Source organism: Hermetia illucens, chromosome 4 (assembly GCF_905115235.1).
Source record: "Hermetia illucens chromosome 4, iHerIll2.2.curated.20191125, whole genome shotgun sequence".
Taxonomy (NCBI): Eukaryota; Metazoa; Arthropoda; class Insecta; order Diptera; family Stratiomyidae; genus Hermetia; species Hermetia illucens.
In genome coordinates, this window is record NC_051852.1 from 49472903 (window position 1) to 49486399 (window position 13497).

The 13497-nt window shown below is 40.8% G+C and overlaps 1 protein-coding gene across 3 annotated transcripts in view; it reads left to right on the forward strand.

The window, feature by feature from the left end:
• LOC119653724 (transport and Golgi organization protein 2) overlaps window positions 1–4356 on the forward strand; it is a 28311-nt gene extending 23955 nt beyond the window's left edge. For all 3 annotated transcript variants that reach the window (XM_038058630.1, XM_038058629.1, XM_038058631.1), the window contains 2 exons: window positions 3136–3256; window positions 3313–4356. In XM_038058630.1, coding sequence (XP_037914558.1) covers window positions 3136–3256; window positions 3313–3763 — 572 coding nt within the window. In that variant the 3' untranslated portion in view covers window positions 3764–4356. The remainder of the gene's footprint in view (window positions 1–3135; window positions 3257–3312) is intronic.
• The last annotated feature ends 9141 nt before the right edge of the window (window positions 4357–13497 follow it).

The window sequence follows — 13497 nt, forward strand, 5'->3', positions numbered from 1 at the left end:
GGCTTCATAACGAGTTGAAATTATACTCTCTCAAAGAAACCATTCTCCTAAATGTACTTGCTCGAACTTAATAGTTAATGGTTTGTTGCAATGTGTTTAATTTCCCTTCAGGACTTCTCGAGAAATTTATATTCTTTCACTCTTTTGCGCCATGTGCTTTTGGGGCGACCCACTTGTCGGCTATCCTGGGATAGTAGTGAAAATCTCGGCGTTTGAAATTATATCAAACCAGAGTACCCAGATGACACGATGCCGACAAAGGCTTTTAGAATTCTAGTAACAGTGGAAGTCACTTTTCACATGCCCAGAAGAGTCGCTCCGTCCCAGTCTTGATGTTGTTGCCTTTTCAAATTTTGAAAAAAAAACAGCGAAAGCAGATCTAGCGCTGTTGTGTTGTCGAGTGACTTCAAGTGCGGTCACACGAAAAACAACGCTTATTAGATATACACATGGTGCTTGCAATATTCTGTCATTGATGATCAATCAAACTGAGAAACACATTCTCCACCGAAAGCAGCATGAAGAACGTTACCGATTCTAGAAGTAATATTATATTGCCTTGGACTCCTTTGGATTTCAAATTCCTCTGTCGAAAGCTTTCTTGAAATCTATGAAAAACGGAGAGGAGGAATCTACATCGCACCATGGTCCGGAAAGTGTTAATGTGGTCGATATAGGAAGATCCAGAGTGGAAACCAGCTTGCTCTATGCCGATAAACCCCTCGAGTGTTCCGCACGTAAATATCAGTCCAGTAGTCGCACTCGAGACAGATGCCCGTTTTTGGAACCTTAAAGATCATCCCGTTCTTCCACTCACTAGAAAGGACCTCACATTCTCAGGATTTACGGATTAGCAGAAGTAGCAAGACTGTAGAGACGACAGAGGATGCACAGAACAGTTTCGAAAGAAGACCATCAAGCACGACGACTTTACTTGGTTTAAGTACGTTAATGGTAAAGAATTTCGCTTCTGTTTGAAAGCGCAGCGTGTATTCACACGCTACAGTGGCTTGTCATATTATCCCCAAGAGGTAAAACTTCCCTGAATGTTATATGATTCAGAATCTATGCCATAGATGGTCCAAAGCAATTTGAGGGGGGGCCACCTTCGTTTCTCAGTAGATGAGAGTAGATGGGGCCAACCCCACTAGAAAGAGTGGTATTTACTGTCAAGAAGTTAAGAGGGTATCTCCCTGTGAGCTGCCGCTGTAGAATTCACTATCCGAAAAGCACGCCCTCATGTGAGAGATTTCGATTCAGAATGAAAAACATCTCAATAGTGTAATGTCACGTACGTTCTAATGGCGACTTCCGATGCAGAGGAGGAGGTTTCTATGAGAAACTCAACGCAGTCCAGGAGAGACTTCTTAAAGGTGACACTACGATCTGAATGGAAGGGAGGACTCTGATAACAACTTGCTCGGATATGTGGGGGGGGGGGAGGGGACCGGTCTTGGGGACCGTAACAACAATGGTGAGAGGTGTTCGGTTTTCATCGCCTCATTGTTGGTGGCACATTATTCGAGCACAGAGCCTTGAAGGAGCACCATAAGATCTGCTTGACAGGTGACAGGTGAATCGAGGAACGCGAGGATGATGCGTATGATCTGCGTTATCGCGGCAGATTTCGGGAAGTGCACGTAGCGTGCGCCATGACAAAAGGAAATTCCTTATTGCGCTAGTCAACAAAGCATTAGCCATGCAAATAATTACGATTTTGCCACCTTATGTTGCATCACGAAAAAAACTCAGACGAAATAATGCTAGTCCTGCTCCAGGACTGGCTTGTAGAGAATTATCAGAGATGTACTTCATTTAGAAATGTTCGGCTTTCCTGGAGATGTTTGGAGCTGGATGGGGATGCGCTTACGACTTTCGGCCAATCTGCCTCATCTCTTTCGTGTTGAAGACCGTAGAGCCATGCACAAGCACTCCTACATCAAAGCAAACCCACAGAGATCGTTCTTCACGTGATAATGAGCACAGTTGAACGGTCGTTTCATTACAAGCAACATACCTTTTCTGGAAAGAGGGGGAGGGGGGGTTATTTCACAAGGGAGTACCAAAACCATTAAGAAGGCTCTGACCAGGATAGAGTTGGAGGGGTGTGTCTTCCGTAATGAATATTACCCATCCCAAAAACCAAGATCCAATCTGATCTGGGAGGCAGCCACCTGACTATAGTAACATCCTAGGCGAAGTAGTTCGACATAATCCGAATTACTTCTACACGCAATCAGGGCAGAGCTGAAGATCGGTGAATCAAAGAAAGTGTGCGAATTTGGTGCAGCAGTAATCTCCAATATGCACAAAGTAGTCGAATTGTACGGTCTTCCGGGTTTCCACGGTATATCCCAAGCAAAGCTACTGACTGCATGATTCGAGACCCAAGCATAACATAATAATGATGATCGAGAGCCAAATCGCCCTTAAGATTTTGCACTCAGTGACAATATCATCCAGGATGGTGGGATAATGCAGAGCGTGTGCTCAATTGAGAAGAATTTGCTCCTCGTACAATAAAACGCGCTAAACGCGCGCAAATGCATTCGGGATTACGCCGTTTTGCTCGGAGCACTAACCTATAGATAACCACGCCGCTAGACAGGACATACTCAACAATTCGTATTGTCGAAATTATAGAGAGCAGGGCGAAACGTTCAGGCGCTTTCTTTATGATTTCTTACCTATAGCTAGAACCAGCCTGAAGAAAATTTGTTGCGGACCTCGAAGTAGTCCTGGTAGTAAGGAACAAAGCTGGTATCCTTCGCAAACACTACGGGGAAGTAAACAAGTTACAAGTTTCAATTTGATCGCTGCCGTTTCAATTTGCGATGACTCTACTCTGCCTGCTGTCTCTTGCAAATAATCTATAACATATGAAATTAGAGTTTCAACGACGAGTCTTGAAAAAGGAACTTTGTAGGCCCAAATAATTCCGTGGTTATCTCGCTGATTTTGGGCTTGAAAAGTAAAAGTCGATGTACGAAGGCAAATTGATGTGATTACCTGACTAGTAAATTGTACGAAAAAACAAGCTCCACTACTTGTTGAAAACTGTGATTTCTATTATATTTGGTTCTTTTATGTGTCCAGCATTTTCATATTTCCACTAACAATTCTTCCTTATTTCAGGGCGCGGACCAATAGTCACAGATTATGTCACAAGCAACAAATCGAATGATGAATATTGCGATATACTTTTATCAAATCACTTTTTATACAATGCGTACAATTTTGTGTCAATTGAAATCGAGTAAGTGAAACACTCCTCGTAAGAGACCTCCCTAACAATGACTATATCATTTACAGTGAAAAATCGGCCAACATTCTCCACTGCAGCAACGCCCCGCCAGCGAAAGAACCTCATCCCGAAGGACGATGTTACGGTTTTGGAAACAGTCCGATCTCACGACCGCTAGAGAAAGTCAAATATGGCCGCGAGCAGTTCATTAAGATTGTCGAGGACACCCAGAGCAATCCACAACATACTAAACAGGATATTGTGGATCGATGCATGGAGCTATTGAAGGACCGGAAAAAATGTTGGCCTGACGATGAATTATTGCGACGCGCTCCCAACTGGGGCGAACATCTCAGCTCGCCATGTGTCCAAATCCTGAAGGCCGGCTATGGGACTCGGACACGAACTGTGATTCTAGTCGATGCAGACAATAAAATGGACTTTTTCGAGGAGACTATGATGTCAGAAGATCCAGCTGGTGACTGGAAAATGACTCATATACAACATTCGTTTCTCTAGGAGAAATGGACGCATCTTTTCTAAACTTTAGATTTTGTAGTGAAAGAAATGTACTGTTAGTACGCAATATCCTGTTAAGATTGAGTGTGGTCAGATCTGCAAATGAGCAGGTCCAATTGGTGCTATGGGCGGTGTCCATATCGATATTTATCCACAGCATTGACACCAAACAATCCATTCTATTCCTTCTGCTAAACAAAATAGTTTTCGACGAGAGGTGTTGGATATAATTGTCTCCTTTTTTTATATTTACTCAAACAAATTTTGTGTTCAAAAAATTGTATTTTATCGAGTCGTCTTACGCATAATTTTTAAATTGTGTATGAAAGTGCTTAATTGCATTCTACTACCTCTAAATGGTTGAATCAAATCAACAACAAAATACAAAGTATATTTTTCGTAAGTTATCTACAAGTGTATCTTTTGTATAAAAGACACGAGATTGACCGTTATACAAGATTTGTATATACATCTCTAAGATAGGTCCGGGAAAGAACAAAAAAAAAAGCAAAACTATTGTAGATACATTAGATATATATTTTGTCGGCACGTTTAAAAAATGAAAAAAAAATATAGTTCAAATTATATTTACACGTTTTAAAATTGAGTATCCATTGTTTTAATTTTATATCTACAAAGTTACTTTTTTTGGGAGTTAAGTAAATGAATTCGTTTACGCATAAAGTGTTGGACTCCCGCAAAAGTACGCCGTTGGGCTACCAACTAAATACCTCCTTGTCATCAGAGAACTAGCCTGGAACTGTTTGAAATATTATTTCGGGCTAGCTCTCCCGGTTTTGAGAGCCTTATATTAGGGAATTCTTTTCATCAACGGGATGAGAGGGGAGGAACACAGTTGTTAATTCAGGGACCTCCTTGCCATCCGGTGCCTCCGCCGGTCGAGTTCAATCTTCTTCGCAATAAGAAGAGCCTGAACATAATGCGCAACACGACCCCAGGGAGTGTCCATAAGCTCCGCTCTTTGGTGTAACGTTTACACGCCGGCGAGGAGACATGCGCCATAAAAGCAGAGTATAGATCAGTAAAAAGAGACTCCACAGCGCAATAAATAAAAGTAAAGTTCACGACTAGCACAATCTAGTCAACGGGATGAATGAGGACCAATGTAGACTAGGCTATGAACATGTCACCTGAAAAATCGGAGCTCTGCATACTAAGTACCGACCAGATGGACCGCATTGTACGGGCATTATTCCCCAGACATGCTTAGTGCATTAGGGAGCGTGAATCGAGGTGAAATTTGGGGACAACGAGAAAGTTATCAACACTATAAATCTATTTTGAGGAATTTGACGATTCACACTATAAAATGGTAAAAAATATGTTTTTCTTTATCAGGCCGGATTACTTCGCCATCATACAATCAGTCCTATGATTAAATTATCGCCAAACCTGTCCTCAAATTATTAGCTACGCTATTTGAGTTTGTCTGTCGGATAAGACATTGCAAACATATACACTCTGATCAATGGATAATTGTACGAACTTACCACCTTCTTCGTCAACGGGAACTTGAAACTATTCGCTCCTATGCCTACAGCTATCCTTTTTCACCAGTTATGCCAAATATGTGCCCATATCATCTATACATACCTCTGATATATTGTAATAGGATGAGAAGTAGGAGAAAACTTTCCAAAATCTACGTCGGAAGTTTCTGGGAGAAGGATAAGAAGAGCCCACTAGTAACCTACAGGACGACCCGTAGATCTTTTTATACATCTCTTCATCGATAAACCAGATGGATCTGAGCTTTAAATTAAGTGAGGCCTAATGGACGAACATTCAGACACGTCAGAATACCGTTTTCTGCACAATAACAGTTTGGGTCCCGGTTACCTTTCCAATACCACTTGCGTAGCTGTCCTAAACCGACCATATTATCCACAATATCTGCCCAGGATGGCCTGAGTGTTGAGGATATTTTCATTTAATCAGCAGTTCCCACGTCACTTATCACCAAAACATCATGCGTTAAACTCTTCCAGGAGGCTGGAATGGACTTCTAACGCATCAATTTGAAGCATTGTTACTACAATAACAACCGCCTTTACAACAGGAGAAGGACATAAAGAATACGTGACAAAATCTTCGATCAGGAGAAAGCCGACGAAAGATAACTAACAATGTCTGCATAGTTAGGTCGGAAAAGAGATCGAGGCGCAGATGATCGAACGAAAAGTACCATATAGTTTTCAAATGCCTTCTGGTCATGGTCGTGTAAAGATTTGATAAAAAAGCATCCTGCATGATCATTGCTGGTGTCTATGGAATGTCGAGCGGAAACGTAATGGCCTTACCACGTATACAGGAAATGCACCATCCCAAAACCTACCTGATAACATTATGAACCCTGAAGTTCCAGAATTCTTGCAAGTACTATCGAATTGCTTTTCTTAGTCCGAAAGGCAGGAGTGCTCCAGGCGCAATAAAATTTTGAACTGTGGGCGGGTTTGTGCACTAAACGAATGTGTGCCATGTCATCAAGTGAACTGAAATGTGTAAATCCCGCTCACAAGATTTTCAATGAACAGTTGCCATTTGAAAAGTTGAGTCGTAAGTTATGGTTCCAGGATTTGTTAGGAAAATCATCCCGAGAGTTTATGTATGCAGAAGTGCAGCACAATTTTTGGAATACTAATGATTGAAGAGCTACTACTTTCGATTGGGTAATGTCAGGTAATGAACGTCGGTTACTTCGGTCAACGACATAAGGAATAACAATGTAGACTCCTTCGGATGTATCATAGAATCAGTGTATCTCCTAGCTAGTAAACCCGCATGGATTTTTTAAGCCGTGGTATTCTTGTAAGGAGGCCGAATTTCGGTGAAGCCGTAGCGTTCCAATCTCGAAATGTCAAAGAGGCTATAGTAGAAGTTTGGTTCGTACGGCGAATGCTTCATTTGGTGACTAGTTTGTTTTTGTTCTCCAGTCAATGGTCTCAGTGTAAAAACAATGTCCGACTTATTGACTTCAATAAACTGATTAAAAAATGATTACTATCGAGCGCGATGTTGGATGAGGAGTGAGAAAATCGAAAAACGTCGCTGCCTTCGATATTCAACTTCATAGTAAAACTTATATTACTGCAAAATTTTATGGATCGAGGATGAACTTAAGGTGGTTCCCAATAAATTTTCGAAACATGATAATATACTCTCATTAACTTTATTTAAGTAGATATCGTAACGGAAGTAATTTTGAGATTTAGATACCATATGCAGAATTTTCGTTTGGGTAATTTTTGAGAACGAGTTCTTGAAGTAATTGGCCACTTTCGAACCCTCCGCACTCCTTCCCTTCGCACACAATGCCAAAAATAACGCCTGCTTTCGGAAGTATCTACTATCCAGATCTTTCATTTAATACTCCACATAGCTATATTCAGTAAAAAAAATGCTTGAGAAGCAACGCTTCTATCATAAGTTATTGATCGATAAAACGCTATCCAGTGTGCAAAACGAATCGGGAAATAAAGGAAGCGATCACTGTTATCCGAGCAGCGCAGAGATCCCTATGATAACTGGAGACTTAGGATGACGAGAGAGATTTGTATCGTCCTCTCAAAATCTGTCTCCAGTTCACATAGAATGTCGCACACTTCTGCTATGTCAATGATAAGAACGATGTATTACCTACCAACTATTGAGCCCAGACGGACAGATGGAGTCACTACTTCGAACAAATTTCAATGGAAATATTGTCGGGTGCGCGGACACTCACGACAATGCACTTGCACGATTGTCTCAGCTTTGTACATTTTATAGTGGGAATAGTAAAACGCAAATCGACTATACCCTCATGGGACGCCGACATTTTATCATCTTCACTAACTGCAAAGATGTTCACTGTGAGACCATCTCACCTCAACATCGGCCGTTGACAGTGTGAGGAACGCATTGGCTCGCCAAACATTAAATGGTGACGATTTCATGAGAAGAAAGAAGAAAGGATCTCACTTATGCGATTACCAACCATTACGAATCTGGAAGAATCGTGGAACCAAGTTAAAGACACGATCCACAAAGCGAACTATGCAACCCTCGGGGTCACCAACCCAGGTAAGCGGTTCATCAACTGGATATATTTGGCTTTGGAGTGACGATGTTGAGATGAAGGTCCGTGAAAAAAACGCCTCTACCATAAGTTTCTCAGCGATAAAACGCAGGCCAATTGACAAATTTACAAGTATGCCAACCGGGATGCAAAGAAAGTGATTACTGTTTCCCGAGCGGTACATTACAAAGATCTTTACGATAAACTCGACACGCACACAAGATATCGAACATTTCTGTTGCGTTAATGACAAGGACGGTATTGCTTATCGATCAAAGACCCGCGACGGATAGATGGCGAGAATATTTCGCGTAGATTTCAACGGAAGAATTTGTTCATCAACCGCTCTGTAGGCACTGCTCATATTTAGAGCAATTCCAAACTAACGGAAACGGGGAAAAGCACAGGACCTGATCACGTCGCAGATGAGCTCCTGGAAACGAATAATGCCGAATACTCTATTTTAATGAGTTCCTCAATCGCGTTATTAAGATAGGTAGACCACCAATTTGGAAAAAAGTAAGTCCGGCGGAATGCTCAAATTACGATCCATGCGGTTGGCATTCCATATCATGGAAACTTTTAAGCACACGACATAGTTCGAATTACCATCAACCAAGCCGAATTTATCCTAAGTTGCGGAAATACTGACGCTCGTGAGAAGTAATGCCCTCTCTACATTGCATTCTTGCATCTAAAGCAGGTGTTTGGCCGTGTTCCACACAAATAATCTGGTATGCATTGAAACAGTTCCTGGTTCCAAAAACGCTTGTACGCTAAATTGAATTACTCTACCGCTACCTCAAGAATAAAATTCGAAATGTAGCAGGTATATTAAAAGCGCTTCATGTCTCGGTCGGTGCTGATCAAAGAAGCGCCACTCTTATTTATTCCTACCATGGATACTGGCGCACATGACATCCAATGACCAGTGCCTTACACACTGCTCTATGCAAATAATGATTTGCAAGCGTCTCTTAACAAAGCTGATCTTGAACTGCTTATTCAAAAGTGGAATTATCACCTCATGCATGGATCTATATAAAGAAAATTTTTGACAACCGGAATCAAACTGCCCAGAACTGATCAATGTTATCAGCCGATGGTAAGCTGAATGAAATTGCCTCACGTATAATCGCATTGTGACGAAAACACTTTGGGAAAATTATGTATGACGTCAATGTATATCGTAATAGTGACAATTAAGCAGGACACCAAAATTGTATAACAGTAGGGCGAATATTTAGTTAGGATGATTGTTAACAGATGAATAAGGAGATCTTGTCAAAGGCGCAAAGTAGTTTTCTAGCAAAGTCTTTACATGAATTTTTGCAATGTTCCGCAGGGTATAAAAGGGCCAAGGTTCTGCCTTCGGAGTCAGTCCAGTTCTAGAGTTAGAACAATTCGCGTTGGTTATAAATACGCCACGAATTGTACCAGTTGAAGGAATTGTTCTATAATAAACAATAATTAAATTAATCGTTGGAAACACCGCATAATTTCACTCAGATAAACATGGCCGTCAAGCCTCAAGCGGTTTTTAACAGTTTGCTCAAATTCAAAAAAAGCATGGCAGCACTTGGTGAAGACATCAAATTTCTCAAACTATGCTGCCAGGATCCATAAAACGAGTAGAGAAGGCCCTCAAAAAATGCTCTCTAGTGGTTGATAACCCAGCCCGGCTGCGGATGCCAAACCCCTCCTTACCTAGAATTAGATGCCAACCAAAAATACACAAATCAGGCAATGAGATGAGGGAGACCATTGCAGATTATAACTCCTCTACATACAACATTGCAAAATAGGTGGTCGAGGAATGCCAAAAATTAGGGTCTATTAACGGAAACCAATCCGTCAAAAATTCGAAAGAATTGATAGATTAAGTGCAGTGGGGACTTTAACGGATAATGAACGCCTAGTGTCATTTGACGTCAAAGCTCTGTTTCCAAGTACGCCTGTAAAAGAGGCCATAACAAAATTTGAAAAGTGGCTACTACGTTTTGGTTCGACACCAGAATGGAGGAGAAAGACTAAACAATATGCGAGGTTGGCTTCCCTCTGCATGAGTGAAAATTATTTCACATTCAGGGGAAAATGTTTCAAAACAACCTCGGGTGTAGCGATTGGCAATCCCCTGTCCCCACTCCTAAGTGAAGTCTTTATGGCATCACTAGAGGAAAAAAATGGAGCAGGATGGATTATTGCCAAATATATGGTTCAGGTACGTGGACGACATTTTGACAGTGATCCCGGACACAAGTATCCAAAATATGCTGGATAAAATCAACACGCTACACCCTAAAATAACCTTCACTCATGAGATTGAAGTTAACAACCAATTGGCTTTCCTAGATTTACTAATCAAACGTCAAAACGGACAATTTTCTTTTTCTATTTTCAGGAAACCGACCAGCACTCAGTGTACAATCCCGGCCACTTCGTTTCACAGCTACCAGCATAAAATGGCTGCTTATGGCACTATGATCAACCGCTCCTAACAATTCCTCTCACAGAGGAAGACTACCGGAGCGAAAAACTCTACATCACACGGCTAAGAAGAACGGTACACCAGCGCCACCATAGACACAATGATTAGGAAACACACACGAAGGTTAGAACGTAGTAATCTCACTACACTATATAGCCAACAATTACCCTCAACCGCTCAAAAACGATCAAGTGTCACCTTTTCAAATCTGTCCAAACACATGCAAAGGACATTGAAAAGGTTTGACCTACAGCTGGTAGGATCAAGCCGTATCTACCAGCTAAAATCCCAGCTGGCTGGGGAAAAAGACCGAAAACGGTAGAGCAGATGAGCGGCATTTATAAAATCGCCTGCTCAGATTATCCGAAGGTATATATCGGGCAAACAGAAAGATTGGTAACTATCAGATTTAGGGAGCACATGAAGGAGGCAGAGCTGGCTGTCAAGTACTCCTGAAAACTTACTAAATCTATGGGGGCAAAACATTTGGTGGAATGCGGCCATAAAGTAAGCGCCGAGGATTTGAAAGTTCTAAAGCAGGTAAGAAAGATTAACCAGCTGGATGCTTATGAAAGCTGGTTCATTAGCAAACAACCGGTTGACACTAGGTTGAATTCAGATCTGGGTAATTGCTATTCCCCATTGTTTAAAAAACTATTTAAGAAAACTAAATGAACCTCTTCTCGTTTCAGGAAAGATAAATTAGCTATTAGAATGTAATTAAATATTTGTTATTCTTTTTCAGGACCTAGATATAAGTTTTTTAGCCATAATTATAATATCATAGTATATAGTATAGATTTAGAATAGTATTATATAAATAGAACCTTAATGTCTACAGATGAGCAAACTTGTCAGCACTGATGAAGGGAACAAGTGGTTCCCGAAATATCGGTATTTGCAAGAATAAATATTCACACCAACGAAAAAGAAACAACAAGTTTTATTTATTTCAATTAATTAATCGTTAGAAACACTGCATAATTTCACTCAGATATGCACTATGGTATAGTTTAGTGTAAAATAAACGCTTATATTAAGTATAGAACGGGTTTTTGTGTAGTCCGAAGCAACCCAGTGATACGAGTCAACATAAAGCAAGTACGTAACAGTATCAAGGATGAAGTGGTGTTTCTGGTGTTCTTTCTGATCAACGAAGTGTCGTTCGCCCTGTTTGATTCTATGGTTCTGAGTACTGGTCAGACTACCTAAGAAAATAAACGCCACCTCCGATAATGGGGATGAAGATGCTGTGTTGGGTTAGTGTGATATGATCACGTACGAAAAAACGACATTCGCGATCACTATGGGATTGCACTAATCGCGCAACATTGTGAGAGAGACACCTTCGATGGTATGATCGGATTGGTTTGAACATCCAGGTCGATGGGAAACAACCTAACCGACGATCCCATCGAAGCGGTCACATTTTGGGATCTGATAAGTCACCATCTCAATCATTAGCACTGTACCAGGCATGGTCAGGTCATCGTTGTGTGCTAGAGGGATACAGCGAAAGCACTCGGAAACCATTTTGTTAACCAATTTTCGAAACTATATACTTTCCATTCATCATCAGAGTCCTTTTGTTACCATCCATACTGACCATAGGCCACCCGTATCTGCTTCTAAAAAAAAACCAAGAAAATTTGCTGACAACAATTCCAACACATAGGTTAACTCTGTACAAAAATAATCCACTTGATGGGAGGCGACAATAACTTAGCAGATCCTTGTCGAGCAGTATTTGCATGTCTATTATATCACCATTGAGGATTTGGGTGATACTAAAGCGGGCTGACGAGAAGTTACAATAATGGAAGTCTGCCCCATTCGCGCCGCGATCATTGAAACTACATAACCTTAAGCTCTGTGTGCATTGACTCAAACTAGCGTTTACTGAGGCCTAAGTGAGGCGTATGTGTTAAATACTATTTGTGTAAAGTGTTTGCCATGGTTTCCATTATTTGTATTATAGAAAGAATCGCGGAATACGGGTAAAATCGACTGTTATATACCAATTGTACTACGTAAACTAAGATATCTTTAATGCTATGAGGAATTCTCTGTCTACTCACCTGAAATCCTTTTTCTCTTTTTTATGTTCACTCCCGTTCTTGCTTCGGTGTCATCTAGGTATGTAGGTCTGATAGAAATGTCTTCCCAATATAACTGCACTTGCTTTCGAATTTCCAGGGATAATCTGACCCTGGTGTCCGAAACACCAGTGAGTTATTTTTTGTCGAACTGAAGATTCGAAGCATTGAGAAGATCATTATATAACCCCATGATTTATACCTGGTTCGTCCGCCCGATAATGATGGAAAAGATTTCAGGCGCACAATATTCTATGTCCGCGGTCAGGAACTGTCTAGATTTGGATGCATGAGAAAACGCTGCTATGTCTATGCTATGTCAGCCTCTTCATTTTCTGGCGGAGAGCATCAATCGCAGAATTCAGAAGAAGCGTACCGAGTTCGATTGTGAAATCGATACTTTAGTAGTGTAAATACTGTTTTCAATGAGTTACTTGCAATTATTGTGGAAATTCTTGATTGGCGACAATGAGCAGATTAATCACTCTAAAGAAGATCTAAATTCACGACAAATCATTATCGGCTGGAATGACTTGTTCTTTTATCAAATTCGGCACATTTCCTGCAATTGAGGATTGTTGGAAAATTAAAATAAGCATTGTAAAGGGCAACGGAAACGCGACATTAAGTAGAGTATATTAAAAATGAAACCTTCATTACCTATAATAATTGTTTCCAATGTGCATTGGCTTATAAGATCTGGCTGTCGGATTTAACCAGTTTCAATTCCAAATGCTTGATTTCAATTAGGAGTACGTGGTCGTCTCCAATAACTGTAATCATTGGTTGCAACTAGCACAATTTCAATCCATAAAAGCAGGTTAGGTGCTCCGTATCTTCCTGTTAACAGGAACTATTTTAGACATTCGGTTGATGCATTTCACGAAGTATTTTATGCAGCCAAGAAACGTTCATAGTTTATCCCTCAAGAGTGCAATCTTGATTAACAATTCGAACAGATTCATTGTGTTGAACACTTCATTGTGGCCCTCAAATCCCTGAAACGTTACTTGACAATGTATTCCAAAACGGAGTGGATGCTGCTTATTTTTTCCCAGCTCATTTCTTGCAA